The 19,350-nt window shown below is 46.6% G+C and overlaps 1 protein-coding gene across 1 annotated transcript; it reads right to left on the reverse strand.

The window, feature by feature from the left end:
• Positions 1 to 419: 419 nt before the first annotated feature.
• UFD1 (ubiquitin recognition factor in ER associated degradation 1) lies at positions 420 to 18,700 on the reverse strand. The gene is made up of 12 exons (XM_059676942.1): positions 18,572 to 18,700; positions 15,402 to 15,534; positions 15,011 to 15,043; positions 12,402 to 12,523; positions 10,831 to 10,961; positions 9,225 to 9,297; positions 5,804 to 5,872; positions 4,330 to 4,395; positions 4,015 to 4,062; positions 3,149 to 3,237; positions 2,211 to 2,292; positions 420 to 1,362 (listed from the first exon to the last, which is right to left on the reverse strand). Exons 1-12 carry the CDS (start codon positions 18,572 to 18,574, stop codon positions 1,288 to 1,290), a joined length of 924 nt encoding a protein of 307 aa, XP_059532925.1. The 5' UTR covers positions 18,575 to 18,700; the 3' UTR covers positions 420 to 1,287.
• Between the last annotated feature and the right edge of the window lie 650 nt (positions 18,701 to 19,350).

A 19,350-nucleotide genomic window follows, 5' to 3' on the forward strand; every position in this document is an offset into this window, starting at 1 on the left:
CTTGTGCCTTCTGAAACCACATCCATCACCATGATGCATGAACAGCCCTGGTCATCATGACAATCTTCAGTGCTCATTCTCTGAGGATACATGGGTGGACCCTGGGCTGTTGTCCTGGTGTGGTGCAACCTTTCCTCTTCTGCGTGTTGGGAGGAGCCTTGTTCAGAGGACCCTTTGCCTACAAGCAGGAGGAGACCTGGTACAAGGGGAGATCTGGGCCTGACCACCCTCACCCCAGGGGTCAGAGAGCCTCGTTTCTCTATATATTGTCCAGGAGCCACTCCCCTGTCCCCAAGTTCTTTTCTAACAGCACTATGGAATGAGGGGTACCTGCAAGCAAGCCTTCCTCCAACTCCTGATCAGTGGCCCAAGCATCAATCCCTGTTGACATCTAATCAAACATTTAGAGGCAATCCAGGTTTTAGTCTTTCCCTGTTTTTATTTGAAAATTTAATTTGGAATTACTCTCAAGGAACAAAAGAGATGAGAATAATTGGGTTAACATGTCAAAAGATCTCGCTTTATAGAAAGTGAGGATCTGAGACCAATACAAAATATGCAGGCCAGCAGAACATTGGATAATACATTAAACTGAGAGTGGGAGATAGGGAAGGAGAAAGAGGACCATCTTTAGCATTTATTTATTCTAATATTCACATTTGTGTTTCACCATGAAGTTTTGTTGTTCTCTCCTTCCCCCCAATAGAATAGATTCATGGAGCCAGTTATTTTGAAATGAAAACTGAAAGTATAAATGTTTTCAGATCAGGTTTTCCTTCTGAGGAATGGTTCTTTTGTTAAAAAAAGTAAAATAAAAACAGAAAAACCCATCCTCAAATACTTAATTGTAGCCAGAGTAATGGAATAACTATTTATAGAGCACAAATCTATTTAAACCACTTTTCTTTAGGCCAAAGGCAACATCTAAGCTACAGATCCACAAAAAGAAAGGATAAATAAAATAAAAAGAACATCACAAGTTAGAGCAATTCAACCCCTTCCTTTGATTTTTATCAGGAACTGGGGAACTCAGCTCCTGCTGGGTCAGTGGGAGTGCTCCCAAGGGCTGAAAGCAAGAAGTGGTGAGGCCGCCGCCTATGGGACCCAATTCAAGTACATAACACGAAGTCCTGCATCCCACTTCCAGACTAAACCAGACAATTCTCAGGTAGCTCTAAACAAACCTAAAGTGACAGAGCATCCTTTGCAATAGTTTCATTCCTGTCAGAGCCAGTAACTAAAAGCCATTATGTTGCAATTGAGTGTTTTATTTCCCAATCGGCTAACTTATGGCTTTCTTCCCTTTTTACGCAATGACTGTCCTTCTCCAGAGAAAGCGACAAATCTGCCTCCAGCTTCATCCTGTGTGAAGATAAAATACTTTTTTCAGAAACTTCTTGGAGGTTTATAGAAAATGCTTTATTCTGCTGACTCATGTACCATCCATCTTCCTTACGCCCCATTATTGATAATAAGAAATGTTTTTGAAATATAAATACAAATCATAATCAACTGAATTGAACACATGACCACACAATCACAACTATGTGTTTACCACTGCCTTTATTCTAAGGGTGAACGTATATCCTTTTGCAGAAGCATCACATTTTCTATATATAAAGTATAAAATACACCCCAAAAGAAAAGTCACCTGGAACTCCACCACCCCAAAATAACACTTTTAGTCACTTTTCTGTATGTGCTTATATAAACTATTTCAAACGTAATTCCCAAGTCTCAAGACAATGGATTTCTTATCTAGTACATTCTAAAACCTAGAGAATTTCATCACGTGGGAGAGGCAGTCTCTACCACTGGATATTACTTCTAGGTTTGCAGTATTTTAAATTGCTGTGGCGACCAGCTTAATGTGTTTGCACACAGCTTGATATTTCCTAGAAGTGGAATTCCTTAGTAAGCTAGTCTCCCACCAGCAGAAAGAGGGCTTGTTTTTTCTGAACCCTCAAAAACAGGTATCTTTCATGCATTCCTCTTGTTAGTCAACCAGTGGTGTTAGCTACAGAAGATGAAGGTTCTGAGCTCCGGAACACACACCTCTACACCCAGCCCCACACATTCCACACAGCCTCAATAGGCCAACCCGGCCACCAGAGGGAGGAGGGCCCCAGGAATGAAAAAAAATATGACAGAAATACCCTGATTCAAAATGGAAAGAATTCCCCCACTCATCACTAAAAAATAAAACTCACCTCTTCAACCTTTTTGATCAGTGGACGTGAATTTCTGATGAAAGTGATCTTACCAAGTTTAAATTCATAATTGGGAATTCCTCTGTAAAGATGGAAGAGGAGAAATGTTAGCTCCAGAAGAAAAAGACTCAAATTCTCTTTTGACAAACAAGAGGAAGGCAAGCCAAAGAGAGGAAGTGTGTCCTCTTGGTGATCCTCATTCTGAGGTATGCGGCTGTCAACCACCCCGGCCTTGGGCCAGCCCTCTGGTGCTCCCCAGCATCCCTACAGGAGAGCATCAGAAGGCAAATGGGCAGGGGCCTTCAGACTTGGGACCTAGCCTGCAGTGAAGGGTCACCTAGGGGCTTCGGAAGCCCTCATCAAATCCATCCTCCAGCCTCACAGACCAACCTTGGAGGGGTACACTTGTACCAAATTCAGAAAGTGGGTAAAAAATCCATTATAGCATTATTCTTCTGCTCCAACATATAGTAGAAAGGTGACATATGGCAGGTGACACATCTCATCCCTGCCACCAGAGCAGGGAATCTGCTCTGAGTGCCCGGACCAAACACAAACACATCTGTGAGGCAGCTCCTGCCTCCTGTTTGAAGGAAGCTGAGATACTGTGACTTGATGAAAAAACAGATTAGATAGGAACTAGAAAGGTTTTAAGTAGGAGAGAGATCTGATGAGGGGCCATTGGAGGCGGTGGAGGCTGGACTGGAGGGAAGATACTGATACACTTCCACTGAGAAACAGCAACTCCTTGTCATGTTCCAGTCCCCCAAGGAGAGCTGGTGGGGGTGGCGGAGGGGATTTCATCCACTCTGCTAGATTCTTTGAGCCGGGCTTTATTTCCAGAACTGGAGTGAGGCTGCCCACCCCAGAGGTCTGGCACAGACCCTCCCTAGATGATGATGAAGCATCAGGCTGGAGCAGAGACAGGGCAGACCCACCTTTTGATGTCTCCAGGCTTGATTGGGGAGGGGCTGGGCTCTACACCTTTCTTCTTCCCGTCCAGTCTATTCCCAGAGCCGGAGAAGGCCTACACAGGCAAGCAGGAGAGTGAGCTCATGTATGCCCTTTGCTGAGACTGCTGCAGGGATGTGTTCTGGGGGGTGCCACCCAGTCCCCCTTAGGAATGAAGCCCTCCCTCCCTAGCTGCTGAAGTGTGGGCAGCTGAGAACTCCGTCTCAGGACTGCAGTGAGATGAAGGGAGTCTTCTGGCCCAAGAGCAACCACCAGGGGTAGCCAGTAGCCAATAGCCAATGACAGGTTAAAAGGTCTGGCCTTGGCCTCTGCGGAACCAGTCTGGGGCCCTGTGGATGGACTAAGCCCTCTGTTGCAACTGCCGCAGAGCTCAGCTTTCTGTCCTCCATTGCCTCCCAGTGCCCTGATACTAGTCATCCCTTTTTCCCCAGGGAGTCGGGCTGGCAGCAGTGCTGAAGGGTCATGTTGCAATTTATTTTTAAACAGTGTAGGCCAAGAAAAGAAGAACATATTCTTAGAGATAAAGCAAATGTGGTCATATTGGTGGATCTAAGTGAAAGGTATATGTGTGTCCATTGCACTATTCTAACTTTATGGTAGGTTAGAATTTTAAAAAGAAGAAAAAGCTGTGGCTGCCTTACAGATTTGTTCGGAAGATTCCATGAGAAAGTGGAAGTCAAGTGCTATGAACTGACAGAGTGGCAGATACATGTATGCACAGATACCCAGAGGCCCAATCCCTGCTGATGTCCATGGAGCGTTATAGAGTGGCTGGGAGGAGCAGATGGCACGGCAGGAGCACAGGAAGTAAAACACGTGGCCTGGTACTCACACGGAAGCCCAGCTCTCCAGCATAGCCGCTATGGTCAGCTTCGCCTTCCTGATGGGACAGAAAAATGAGAGATAAGCTTCCCAGCAGGGATACCCCAACTTTTCCCTTGGGCCCCTCATTTCTATTGCTGTCTCCACACCAGAACAGCTGGGCCATCCCCTGGGAGCAGGGCTGGGAGAAAAGCAGGGAATGTGGCTACACTAGCAGCAGTAGAGGCCAAATTCTGGCCGGCAGTCAGGACAGACCAGGACACGTTCCCCAAAACTATTATCAAAGAGGCCAAACCTGCCAGGCTGGGAGGGAGGAACAACTTACAGTGGAGTCCTCATGCTGGACTTGTCTTTCGGGTTCTTTGTAGCCCAGGGGAGCATCAAAATCCACCTGCGTTTCCAAGGCGAAAGGGAAAATTGGGAGACATGCTGGCACTTAGGATTCCTTAGCTTTTCTGTTTGTAACTGAGGCAACTGTAGATTCACATGCAGTTTTAAGAACCTACACAGAAAGATGCCCTGTACACTTTGCCCAGTTTCCCAATGGTGATATTTTACAAAACTATAGTATAATATCGGTACCAGGATATCGACGTCTACACTATTCAGAATTCCTGTTTTACAAGAACTCACTTTGTGTGTGTGTGTGTGTGTGTGTGTGTGTGTGTGTGTGTAAGTTCTCACAATTTTATCACCAGTGTAGGCCCACAGTTGAGATGCAGAACAGTTCCAGCACCACAGGAACCCTTCATGTTTTCTCTCTACATCCCATCCACATCTACACCTCTGCTGGCCACTTTCTCCACCACCCAGGGTGCCTTGTAACCCCTATTTTGTCCTCCCTTTCTGAAGTATTGTCATTTCAAGAATCAGCCCTGGCCAATGTGGCTCAGTGGTTAAATATAAGCCTGTGCACCGAAGGGTTGTGGGTTCGATTCCTGGTCAAGGGCCCATACCTGGGTTGCAGGTTCAATCCCTGGGCCCAGTTGGGGCGCATGTGGGAGGCAACCAGTCGATGTGCCTCTCTCACATCAATGTTTCACTCTCTCCCTCTCTCTTTCTCCCTCCCTCCCTTCCACTCTCTCTAAAAATCAATGGAAAAAATATCCTCAGGTTAAGGTTAACATACACACACAAAAAAAACAAAAAATGGAATCAGTTTGTAACCATTTGGGACTGCCCTTTTTTGCTCAGCATCATTGTCTGTAAAGCCACCAAACTATCGAGCATCCCAATAGTTCCTTTCTACTCGGGAGCTGAATAGCCTTCCTTAGCTTTTTTAAAAAATTGAGCTTCCTGCCCTAGCTGATTTGGCTCAGTGGATAGAGCATCATCCTGTGGACTGAAGGGTCCTGGGTTTGATTCCAGTCTAGGGCAAACGCTGGGTTTGTAGGCTTGATCCCCAGTAGGAGACATGCAGGAGGCAGCTGATCAATGATTGTCTCTCATCACTGATGTTTCTCTCTCTCTCTCCCTCTCCCTTATTCTTTAAAATCAATAAAAATATTTTTAAAAATTGAGCTTCCTTAGTGTTTAAGAAGATGCACTTCTTGGCAGGCCTGAGATGCCAGTAGATTTAGCCATCTCAGAACAGGAGGCAACTGTGCCACCTCCACTGGCCCTGAAAAGGATCACAAGGCCCGCGGCCTCAGGATGCTCTGGCAGCATTTTCCTCCTCTCTCACCCAAACAGTCCTAGGGACTGTGTGAGTGACATCCTCTTGGGGCACTGGCCTACAGGTGCTACCAAATGCCCGTCTCCCCCAGATGGAACGCACTATGAGCAGCAAAGTTACTCACATTCATGTCACACTCGATGATGGACACAGCTTTGTCAGGCTTGGTCTCCATCACCCGCAGTTCATAGATCTGTGAGAACACAGAAATCAGTTGGTTAGTTTCATGGCAGCACTGGGAACTGTCACTGTTACTGTGACTCCCTACTGGGCTCTTGCAGACACATCATTCACCTCCACAACACCTTCCTCAGCCACACCACTTACTGCAACAACAAGGCCATGGGGGTGGACATCACTCAACAGAAGCTACTCCCTAAAAGTAGTTCAAATCAGACAAGGGAATTATGAACCAAATTGAAAAAGACACTCATAACCTTATCCCAGAATGTATACACCTAGGAATTAATGCTAAGTAAGTAATTAGCTTAAATATGCAGAGAGAAAACTCTAAGAATGCTCATTCCAACATTGCTAAGAATAGTATATAGCCAAAACTTATTCATATATAAATTATAGCCACCAGGGGCATACAATGTGGCCAAGAGAAAAGAAATTAAACCAGTATGTTGCTGCACGTTTAGGATAATCTCAAGTATGTAAAAACATACATTAAAAGTGGTGGAATCTATTTTTTCAACATTGCTTTTGGTTCAGAGCCTGGGACAAGCTGCTGCTGCCCACTGCCCCCCTGGTTTCAAGTCTTGTGGTTACCTCATTCTTTAAAGAAGGCTTGGTGAGTTACTTTCTCCCAGCCTCTAAAGATATTCTGCTATTTGGGGACTATAAATGGTTGCTATTTGCTCTTTTCCTGGAAGTATCGTATTTTCTCTCTGTTCACCTCCCTATATCTGGTATTTGATATCTGTAACTTCTCCTGTTTGATGTACATCATACTTCCTGTAACTATGGGCTGATGGCTACTTGTAAAACAATTTCACTTATTATTTCTTTACAATATTTCCATTCCCCTATTCTCTCCTGCTGGGATTTTTACAGAGCATGTTTGACTTTCTTTGTATCTCCAATACCTTAAACTCTCATATGTTCTATCACCTTGCCTCTCAGTGCAGAATTCTAAGTCACTTTTCCAGACTTAACTTTCATTTCATTCTTTGTCAGCTATTGTTTAACTCTTGTTTTTCAAATCTTCCTGTTTTTTCTTTTCTTTTGTAGCTTAATAAATTTTATAATTCCACTTTTTAATTTCTTTGAATATTTTACACATAATTATTTCATATTTACAACTGAAAATCCCAATGCTGATTTCCTTAAGGGTCTAAGTCTGCTTTTGTTGTCTCTGCTTTGTGTGTCCAGTGGCTGTATTATGAGGTCCTGCTTGCTTGTTCAATCTTTAGCAGTCCTGAGGGCTTAAATAAACGGGGCCTTTCCCAAACAGAATGAGTCCCTTCTTTTGGGATGAGGATAACACCCACCTCTGGGTCTATTATGGCCCCTTTAAGAGTTCCAGTTTAACGTGGAAGTCTCTGATTCAGATCTCCTACCATATCATCTGCCATCAGGATGGCCCTGCTGAGAGATTCTTGAAAACTTCTTATATTTCTTGCCAACCTAGTTTTTATAATCTGGGTTTTATCCTGATTAAATTGGGTTTTATCAAAAGGGTCCTTTAAGAGTACCTAGTCTTCTATATTTCCAAACTCTATGTAATTCACCTTCCCTTTCAGTGCAAAAAATATCATCTTTTTAGTTATATTCAGCATTACTACCTTAATAAAGAACAATAACATTAAGGCTACCTGCAATTAATTATGGAAGCTTATAAAGTATTCAGTTAATGTAGACAATACTTAAAATGTTCCCCACAAAGCTAAAGTCAATAGGATTATTTCTTAGTTTTATAGAAAATTGTGATTTAAGACTCAGAAATTGAAAAGTAAGGATTCTCAATATCAGATGCTGCAAATAGAAGGAAATTACTGGAGAACACTGGATTCCTACACTGACACCAAGGGAGTAAGTGTCCTCTTGGTTCTACAGGAAGAGACTGGATGAGACACAGACTCCTGTTCATGCATGAGGGCCCCAGGCCATGAGGGGACAAGAGAGTGTGTGAAGGAGTTAAGAGCTGGCCTCAGGGAAAGGCACGCCAGGGCTGGTCACTCCTGAGGACTAGGTGGTCGACCCTGACAGCAACTCTGTGAGGGTCAATCCTGGTCACTGTCACAGTGGACACAAGGTACTCACATCACTGTGCTCCATGCCTGTTTTAGGATGGCCTATCAATAGGGTTAGCAACTATTTTATCTTTCCTCAGACATGTTTCCACCAATAATGGGTAAGTGGATGCTGTCGTGAATTCATGGGAACTCATGTCACTAATGCATGAAAGAATGAGAAATGAAAGATGAAGTGTGGTATTTCACTTTACAGCTAAAGTGTTTAGATCCAGACACCTAACAAGCATGGAATCATAGATGAACCTAAGTGGTGTTCAGACCTGAAAGACTGTGTCAAGATGGACAAGCCCAGAGGAGCTAAGAGAAAACCAAAGTAAAAGAAAACATAAGAGGATGTGGCCAGGCTCTGCTTCCAGGTGCTCCACAGCACTTGGAGCGCACCGCATGGCCAGCCCCAGGAGGGCCTGTCTGCTTCCAATGGAGGAAATCATAAGGACAAGGTCCTAGGCTGGCTCATTTCTGACAGCCCAGCAAAGGGCTTATCTGAGATTTTAGGTGCAATGCAGACCTTTCTAACTGATGCATAATTGGCAGGCTCACAACCATGATACACAGATATGTGATTAGTAAGTATAACAAACCCTAGCCAGTTTGGCTCAGTGGATAGAGTGTCAGCCTGAGGATTGAAGGGACCCAGGCTCAATTCTGGTCAAGGGCACATACCTTACGCCCTGGTCAGGGCCCATGTGGGAGGCAACCAATCTCTATCACACCACTGTTTCTCTCTGTCTCTACCCTCCCTTCCACTCTCTCTAAAAAAGTCAAGGAAAAATATCCTTGGTGAGTATTAACAAAACAAAAGGATAACAATGTTAAGCTTATTCACCTATTTTTAAAAAAATATATTTTATTGATTTTTTACAGAGAGGAAGGGAGAGGGATAGAGAGTTTGACACATTGATGAGAGAGAAACACTGATCAGCTGCCTCCTGCACATCCCCTACTGGGGATGTGCCCGCAACCAAGGTACATGCCCTTGACCGGAATTGAACCTGGGACCCTTCAGTCCGCAGGCCAACGCTCTATCCACTGAGCTACACCGGTTAGGGCAGCTTATTCACCTATTAATGTAATAAATCAATTACCAAAACTTAGGTGCTGAATTATTAGTATAGGGCTCTAAAAAGCAAACGGTAGGCAGCAATTAGTGGACAAAAGTCAAGTATACAGTGCTTAAAAAAGAACCCCACTCAAATACCCGAATGGCACTGCAGGCCCTGTTTAGGTGTGACCTGCCCTGAGCTGGGCTCCTGGCCCTGCTGGCCCTGTAGCCGACACACTTACCTTCTCATTGTAGTTGATGGCAATCACATCCCCAGTGGTCAGACAGGCAAAGTTTCTCAATGCGTTTTCTAATCTGCAGACACACATTGTCAAGGCATAAACATAAACTATAGCTCCAGAATCCACATGGCATATCCTAGAGCAGTGGTTGCCAACCTTTCGGACGTCACGGACCACTGGTTGGCAACCGCTGTCCTAGAGAGGCTCTCAGAGTTTGAGGGGGAAAAGGCAGGCTGTCTAGGTTCAGTTTTCTTGGTCACAAATCCTTCCAGGGTGACAGCAACTTTGTGAAAAGGGCCTTGTGTGGGATGCTGTCTTCATTCCTCGCGTGAAATGCCATGCTTCAGGAGTACCCTGCCCTTGACGCCTCCTAAGGACCCAAGTTGTCAGACCCAATCCAATCAGCCTCTGAGGATGGAAATGGCTCTCCCATCACTGCTCTGGACACCCCCCGTATTCTCTGCTCTATGCTGACTTCCTTTATCCAGACTATCAGCCAGACAAGGGAACACTGGGTTGACTCTAGCTGATGAAAGTAATGCCCTTTCTACGAGAGAAACTGCTTCTGAAAGCAATCCAGTAAGTATGCATTGCAAAAAATGTAAAAACCCCAGAGAAAATCATGAGGGACTATGGTCAGATGCAGGCCTCACTCCTAGGCACTGACAGTCAGACAAGCACCTCCAAGCAGAGCTTTGAATGACAAGGGACCAGACCTTGCCCCAGGACACTGACTGCTATGAGCAGAGCCTAGCACTCCTGCATGTCCAGGACCCAGCTGCAAGGGGCACAACACGCCAGTCCACAGACACAGTCAGCAGATGGCTCAACATGCCCACCCACATAGGACATGACTGTCAACAACTTGCTCCTGAGCTCCTGCGTGGGAAGAGTGTGCAGGGAGACAGGTGGAGGCAGCTTTTCTTTTACTGTCCACTTATCTGTATTTTTTTCAAACATGCATTTTAAAAAACAAATAGGAGATAGAGTGACCACTCTATCACATGACCTCAATGAGCCAAACTGGGGCCTCCAAACTATTGTAGTCCACACACAGCACATCCCTCACCCACAATGGTCACTCCTTAAATTATGAACATATACATCTGGCTATTATTCAGAGAAAACACACACACACACACACACACACACACACACACACACACACAATCACTAGAACCTAAAACCTCTGCTTTCCTCTTTCTAAGAGAAAGAAAACTAAACCAATGCTCCCCACTGGTTTGGAGTGAAAAGCCCTAAGCTTGAGTGGCAAGTTTATGGGCACCAGAGGCTTGGGAGCTGAGAGGCAGACCCCCTGGCTCCCTTCCACCAGAACACACTGGGCTTGGGGTTAGGTGTCATAGTTCACCTGAAGGAAGGGTGAACACATGAAGAAGAACACAGAGAGCATACAGAAGAGGCCCACAGAGCATCTAGCACACTGTCCAGGAGTCATGGCAGATGTGCTGGCTAAACGTCATTATTCTCAAATTACAATGCCAATCACAATAAGTATGTGCTCCTCAAAGTAGGCACATGCTCAACAAAGCGCCCTGTAGACCGTCTGCCAGCAAACCCCTCTTCTGTCCAGAAGAACCCATCTTACACTGCTTTTGGGTTGGTGATGTCCAAGAAGTCAGGGCTCTGAGGCTGAAATTTGGAGTATGTGGCCACTTGAAGGTTGACACTTTCCACCTGAACCAGGCCCCCTTCTTCCAACAGCAAATTCTGCATCATCTAAAGGAAAAAGAAGGCCTCATGAGGCTTCTGGAAATCAAGGACCGTCAATGACCCATACGCTGGGCAGGCTACAGACTGACATTCAGATGGCCTCGTGGAACCTTGTTCCAGGCTGACCCACCCTGAAGCAGCCTGGGAGCCTGAGATGAGATGGAGCCAGCCAGTCAGCCAACACAGCGCATGAGCATGGGGGCTGACTCAGCGGCAACACCTGGGAAACCCCAGGCAAACACCTATTCTTGCCAGGAGCTAGAAGACCAGCTCAGGAAGAGACAGGCCAGCAGCTCCATGCTACCTAAAGAGGCTATCTAACCAGGGGATGTGATTTTTCTCAGAAAAAAGGATTCAATTAGTTTTCTGATCCAAAGTGGTCTAAGAACCTAGACAAGGGGCCACCCAAACTCCAAGTCTATGGGTAGCAGAGAACCTTTGAGGTACAGTGTGTCCCAGTATCACCACCTCTTCTCTCACTTCTATAGAGGGGTCTCTGCAGATTCAGAGTGACCTCAGGAAGCTGTCACGGTCTGACACTTCAGCCACCCACAGTGCTCTACTGCAGCGGATCCCAAGCTGTGGGTCGTGACCCCTTTGGCGGTCGAACGACCCTTTCACAGGGGTCGCCTAAGACCATCCTGCATATCAGATATTTACATTATGATCCATAACAGTAGCAACATGACAGTTATGAAGTAGCCACGAAAATAATTTTATGGTTGGGTCACAACATGAGGAACTGTATTGAAAGGGCCAGAAGGTTGAGAACCACTGCTCTACTGGATTAGCAGGATAAGGCCCCAAACCAAGAAGAGGGACCTCTAGATACACAAGAGAGTGAGGCACCAAGAGGCAAGTGCTGGAAAGCAAGTTGGGTCTGGGCTTTGAGGTGTAAGAGCTCCCTGTGGGACCAAGATTGGGAAACACCACGAGAGGCCAGGCAGCAGGTGTGAGGGAATGGAGGGCTCCTGTGCTGGAGAGGCTGGCTCCGCCCAGCCCTCAGGAAGGACAAAGGCTTAAGGGAAAGCCTAAGAGCTCTAGAGAAGGTTTGTTTTCACAGCAACAAAATTGAGTGCTTTAAAGACTCAGTTATAGGCAAAAGAGTAAACGCATAACCGCTGCAACAGAACTGGGGGACAAACTACTGAAAATGGGGAGAAAATGTATAAAAATCTAAAATTTTGTACTTAGATCATTTCAAATATACTCCTGCTTCATTATGGTGAACAAGCCTTACCCAGGAGGTCACAGGTAAATGGCACGGCTGTGGTATCTAGGCTACCAGTTGAGCAATTAACAAAGAAAAGGATATTCCGAATGCCCTCCCTCACTCTGAATCTGGGGTAAGACACTTGCACATGCTGGGCGGGATGGTGTCCCTGACTGAGGTCCCACCCGAGACAGGCTCACAGACTCTCCAGAGACCAGGACAGCCCCACTCACCCAGTGTGGCAGGTAGCAGATACCCTCATCAGCCACAAATTCCAGCACCCCGCAGTGCGTCATGCGGTCCGAGTTCTTGTTGGTCAGCTTGAACAGCATGGGGTAGGTAATGTTGAGTCGGCCTAGAAACAAGAGAGGTTATGAGACAAAGCTCCTGCAAGGGACAGAAACGCTGCTCCCCCAACATGCTCCCCTAAAAAGCGGCCTCCTGGTACCCACCGTGGCTCCACACAGCCTTGCCCCCCAGAGCAGGTCCTCAGACCTGTGTGGTGCTTCGCCCTTCAGAGTCTGCCCACCCACACGACCCCACATTCCCTGCGAGAACACAGAACTGGGAAGTGTTCAGTGACTCAAATTCTCAGCAGCAGCCGACACTCGTGATTTTCTGAAATTCTAATTTTAAAAAGTGGCATGTTCACTCATTTATGTGCAAACAATTAAAGTGTCAACCATGTGCTGGACAAAGTTGCCACCTTCAAAGGTTTCTAGTGAGCAAACCAAGAAAGAACACAAGCGCACCCTCCCGTGGTGCTGTGGGAGGGGTGGAGGAGGCGGGAGGCAGGGCTCCTGGAGGATGTCCTCCAGGTGAGCCAAGGTGGGAGGGCCAGGAAGGGAATTCCAGGCAGGGGAAGCAGCCTGAGCAAAGGCATGGAGGGAAGGGGAGCCCAGCCAGTTCAGGAATGGCTGACCATTAGGTGAGACTGGAGCAGGGTACAAGGGATGGAGTGGACGGGAGAGGAGGCTGGGTGGGATACCATGGAGGGTGACTGACACCAGTCAGCAGTGTGGACTCTCAGTAGGGTCACGACACAGTACATCCCCACAGAGAGCCATAGGCAGGCAAACAGGGCTGCTGGCAGCCTGACCCAGGAGTGCAGGGGGCACAGAAAGGAGAAGCTGTCAATGGAAACCAGAACCCAGGAGAGTCAGGGACTGGGACAGACTGACATAGTGACAGTGTTTGTCACATGCCAGGCCCTCACTCAGTCTTCCCAGAACAGTGAGGTAGGTACTGCCCTTGCAATTTTATCTACGGGGAACAAAAGAACGCAGGTTCAGCAACATGCCCAGGACCCACGGCCCAGGAGTCATGACACTGGGATTCAACCTAGGCTACTGGCCCAGGTCGGGGACTTAACCATTGAGGCCCACTTTAGCCTGTCGATTTAGGAAGACATGGCAACAGAAGTTTCGGTCAGCAGTCAGGAGGTATGGCAGACTCATTTGGGATCTCCCTAAAAATTCTGATAAAGCAGACCAAGAAATGAGCGCGGGCATGACACCACAGATAGGGAAGGAGAGCTCCAGAAGTGGCTCCTCACTGCAGGGGTAGTGGTGGACGTGGGTGTTACCCCTGCATATCACAAAGAGTGACTTGAATGCTGATAGATTTCAGTTGGACAGTTTCTCCCACGACAGAAAAGGTTTGAACAGCACTGATCTAAACACTACAGTCCCAACCCCTAAGTCTCTTCTCAGCCACTTGTGCCAGGGTCACACTGGTGCTCAGCTCTTGGGTGAGCTCAAATGGAAAGGGAGGCTCTCTGGGGGCCCTGACCCCTCCTCTGCTATTACAGGGACTTGTCTGAGGATGTGAACCGCTCAGCTCCATCCACCCACTGGCTGAGCTGAGGCCAGGATGAAAGGCCCCACTGGATACGGCTACTGCTGCTGTTGGCACTGGGGAAGCCCTGCTGGCTAAAGGCTACCACCTCATGCCTCTGACTGGTGTTACCTGGGTTTAGGCTGTTTACAAACACACCATAGGGCACTATTTAAGAGGTGCTCCTGCCACACAGCAGCTCTGATGGACAGGCGCCGTGAGTCCCCATTTAAAAATGAAGTCACTGAATTTCAGAGGCAAGTCATGAACCAAGAGCCAGGCTAGACAAGGTGCAAGTCCAAACCAGAGGGACACCAGAGCTGGCACCCTTTTCCAAGTGTACTGAACACTATGTATGGACCCTCCTGCTGGTGGCCTCCAAGCCTGCTTCAGGTGGGAGGATTCACACCAGAAACACCACGGAATCGCAATCGGCAATGACTGTGCCTGTGCTCAGGGCTTTGTGTCCAGGCGGAGAGGAGCCGGGGTATGAAGTCTCTAAATTGTTCTTATGGGTTGAGGGGGCCAGGGAAAGAGGCAGGAGCCAGTGAGAGGAACCACTTCTGGGGCAGAAGACTGTGTTTTTGACATGCGCAGATGTACTAGGCAGAGGGGGAGAAATGGCCTGGAGCCAAGGAAAGATGCTTGGGCTGGAGATGAGAGCCTTGCCACACAGCTCCCTCTTGGGAGCTGACCATCGCCCTCTAGGAGAAAACCCAGGGAATCCAGCAACAGCATCAACTGCCCAGGCCGTGTGACAAACACGGATGCTCCAACCGTCCTTTAGTCCTGATGGGATCAAAAACAGTGGGCGCGTCAGGGGAGATCCCCTTCACAGGGGAGAGGCCTGGAGCTGGATACTCACTGGCCCCAGGGCCACTTCACCGGGTCATCTGTGGCCCCAGCTCTCCCAGCTTAGCGTGCATATTCCAGGGACAATTCCTGGCCAGACATGGCATCCATCTTTATATTACCTCAGTTCTCAAGTCATGTAGAAAATACTTACTGAGCTGATCGAGGGCTGAGGGTGGCATAATTACTGTGGAAAGAACATTTAAAAAATATTAGTAAATAAAAAGGACAGAAATCAAAATGCAGTTGCAGTTAATCTTTAAAAAGTACTAGATGACACTTATATGGTAGCCAGAATTTAATAATGATCTTTCATAACGAATTTTACTTGCTATCATTTATTTTGGGGAACTGAATGGCTACTAGCCCTAAATCTAATCATAATTTGGACCCCACCCCAGCAAATCTGGAACAAGCAATATTTTTAGCTACTGTTACACACGTAAAATAAGAACTGTTGAAGACTATAAGCACTGCAGGCTGAGGGCAGGAAAAGTTACTATTCAAAATAAAAGTTACTATTCAAAATAAAAACAAGCACATACTCTTCCCGCCTTTCTCCACATCTGACCTGTCATTAGGCCCTGCAAGCATGGACACGGAGAAGCAGCGGTACTGCGTGGAGAAGCGGTTCTGGAAGACCCGGGGAATTGGGTGGTCAAACATGTTGAAAGAGAACTAGAAGGAGAAAAGAGATGCCAGAGTTAGAACAGAACAAAGACACATTTGTTCTCATCAAAAGCCAAAACAGATCAGGGTAGTTAATGCTGCTAAATGTTGTCAAAGAACAAGATAGACTCCCCAAATCCTGATGGACCACAGCGGTCTGCCTGAAGCACTTTTCGGTACTACAGTGAACCTAAAATCTGTCTCCACCCTTTCTTTCTTTTTTAAAAAAAGAGAGTTGAGAGTTGAGCCCAGCTGGTGTGGCTCAGCAGTTGAATGTCATCCAGGAACCAAGAGGTCCCTCCCTCTCTCTCTAAAATTCAGTAAAAATGTGTTTTTAAAAATATGTGTTTATTGATTTCAGAAAGGAAAGGAAAGGGAGAGATAGAAACATCAATGATGAGAGAGAATCATTGATCGGCTGCCTCCTTCACACCCCACACTGAGGATCAAACCCACAACCCAGGCATGTGCACTGACCGGGAATTGAACCAGTGACCTCTTGGTTCATGGGATGACACTCAACCACTGAGCCGCACCAGCTGGGCGCTTGTCTCTTAATTTTGTTCAGAAGTTTCCCCACAGAATATTTAAACTTTGAATTAATTATTTTTTCTCTATTTTTGCTTTCACGGTGTTTTCCTTTTTTTTTTTTTTTGACGAGGGGGCTGTGACACAGCAACCTGGAGTCTTCTCAAAGTACTGCAATTATTATGACATTAAAAAAAAAAAGAATATAATAGCACAACCAGGTATATGTCCAAAAGAATGGAAAGCAGGGTCTTGAAGAGATATTTGTACCCATGTTCAGAGCAGCACTATTCACAATAGCGAAGAGGTAAAAACAACGGAAATGTCCATCATGCATGAATGGATAAAGAAAACGTGGTATATACACAATGGAATATTGTTCAGCCCTAAAAAGGAAGGAAATACTGACATATGCTATAACATGAATAAACCTTGAGGATATGCAAAGTCAAGTAAGCTGAACACAATATGACAAACTGTTTGATTCCCCTTATATAAGGTCCCTCGAATAGTCAAATTCCTAAGAGACAGAAAGTAGAATGTTGGTTTCCAGAGGCTGGGGCGAGGGGGAAATGGAGAGTTGTTTAAAACATAGATTCAGTTTTACAAGATAAAAAAGTTCTGTAGATCCATTACACAACAATGGGAACATTATTCAACTGTACACTTAAAAATGGTGAAGATTTGTTTTTACCCCAAGTTCTTAAGAAATTTCAAAATTCCAGAGACAAAGAAGCATAGAACAGACTGGAATCTCAGAGGGAAGGTGGGGGAGGGTGGGTAGGTGGGAAGAGACCAACCAAACTTGTATGCAATATGCACAATCCATGGACACAGACAATAAGGTGGTGAAGGCCTGGGGCAGGGGTGGGGGCAGGCTAGAAGGGGTCAGTGGGGGAAAATAGGGGACCTATGTAATACTTTCAACATAAAAGATTTAATTTAAAAAAATAAAGAAATCTCAAAATAGACAAATATTTCTTGACTTGATTCCAAATATACATTAAGTAGAGGGAAAGCCATCTTTTGATAAGGTAGTTATCAAACGCAGCAAACTGAATCAGCCATCTTCCTAAGATGCAAATATAAATCTCAAATGATTCTTCACGCCCTGTGTTCTGGCACAGTAGTTTAAAACCTTTGGCTCTTCTTTTAGCCAACAGAACTCTTGTCTAACAAAATCTTGGCCAGAAACCTAACAAAAGAAAGCGTTTCTGGGCTAAAAGGAAGAAAAGTGGGGGCCTCCCTGAGCGCCTCTCAGTACACCACCCCATCTAAGAAATTTCTTCTCTTTGCGACATGAAACAGGAAAATGTGCGAGGTATTTAACACCCATACCAACCGGCCTTCAACCCACTCAGGAACCCGAATTTCTGCTCCTCCCCACTGCTCCCCACTCCAAATCCTACTTTCCTTTATAACCCCAAAGCCTAGCACACTGCCAACCACATATCAAGTATTCAAGGTTTGTTAAATGGATAAACTTGAGGATGGAAGTATGACTCGACAACAACACACTCAGGATAAAATCTAATCATCATTCCTTGGTTTTTACAAGAACGAACAGGCGACACTGAGGCAATGCTGTTCAGTAGTAATTAGACTGAGCTTCGCAGCCAGCTAGCCAATCTCGGTTTCAAATTTTCACTCCCCACGTTTGTGACCGCTTTAAACAAGTTTTCTCATGGTTAAAACCAGCGGTTCTCAACCTGTGGGTCGCGACCCCTTTGGGGGTCGAACGACCCTTTCACAGGGATTGCCTAAGACCATCGGAAAACACATATAATTACATATTGTTTTTGTGATTAATCACTGTGCTTTAATTATGTTCAATTTGTAACAATGAAATTGGGGGTCACCACAACATGAGGAACTGTATTAAAGGGTCGCGGCACTGGGAAGGTTGAGAACCACTGGAAACGATACTCATCATCCTTGTCTGCAAGGACACTGTAAGGATTAAATGAGGTAAGGTGTAAGGAGGGACTGCAGGTGTTAAAATAAAAGCTGTGTATCGGGCAAAGCACCAGCGAAGGTTAGCTAGGACCGTCATGTTTACTGAATCGCTTACGCAGCCGAAGGCATGACCACCACCCAGGCCTGACCCAGGAGGTACTGGGCTCCAGGAACTGGGGCAAGAGCGGAGTGTTCCCGCTCACGGGGATCCCCCCCGGGTATTCTTCCTAGAAAGCCCCTCCTTTTGTTTCTCCCCACAACAAGCTTCCCATTGACTCGGTATTCACGGGACCTGTTAAACGTCTACCACTTGCGAAAACCATGGGTGGACACGAACACGGAAGGAGCTCGAGTTCAACGAAAGGAAATGGTGGGGATGACCCGCGACCGTTTGTAGTCAGGGGTCCGGCTCCTGCCCGAGGCTCCCCGGACGGACAGACGGGCCTGACTTAGGCCGGGTGACTCGGCATCTCCGCAGCCGTCAGGTCCGCCTCGCCGGGCCCTAACCACCCTCCTCCCCAACTCCGGCCCCAGCTCCCGGGCCCTGCCCTGCCGCGCTCACCATGGTGGCACTTCTGCCACGCAGACACCGCTCTGCCGGGGAACGTTACGACCCGAGCCCGCGAACTCGCTCTCCTTACAGCCGACTCGCCCTTCTGACTGCGGCCGCCGCTGTCGCTTCGGCTCTGACGTCCCGGAAGTCTCACCGGAAGTTCCGGACTACAGCCTGCGGGGAGGTGCCGAACACAGGGCTGGGTTGCAAAGGAGAAAAAGCCAAGCAAAAGCTCCAGGGTCTAAAGTTTCCCCGGAATGAACAATAAAGTACATTTTTTGAACTTGTTTCCACTCTAGAGGAATTTTAAAAAGTATTTTAAATTACATTTTGATAGTACCCCTCCCCGCCCTAGACGAATTTACTAGGGCCATTTTCCTTATTGACTACACTACCCAGAATGCAGCAGACCTGGAAGACTCGGGCGGAAGTAAGCTACTCATCCGCCTTCGAAGTAGACCGAGAGCCTATTGAAATAAACTTGACAACTCCGTTCGATGTATAAATATATTTAACTTAAGGTGATATTGAAATAATAAACTGACAACTTCATTCGATGTATAAATATATTTAATTTAAGGTGAGATGGCTTCTTTTTCCTCGAGTTCCTGTGGGAGAGTAATAGGCTTCTCTGCCCAAAGTAAAGATGTCCACCGACCGTAGCGTTTCAGGGCAAATGTGTTTGCATCCTGCTCGTCGATGACGCGTTGGGGGCGGGCCAGAATTTCCCAGCAGCGAATGGCGGAGCGCTGCAGCCGCCGCAATGTGAACGAATCAGAAAGGCAGAA

Source organism: Myotis daubentonii, chromosome 19 (assembly GCF_963259705.1).
Source record: "Myotis daubentonii chromosome 19, mMyoDau2.1, whole genome shotgun sequence".
Classification (NCBI taxonomy): domain Eukaryota; kingdom Metazoa; phylum Chordata; class Mammalia; order Chiroptera; family Vespertilionidae; genus Myotis; species Myotis daubentonii.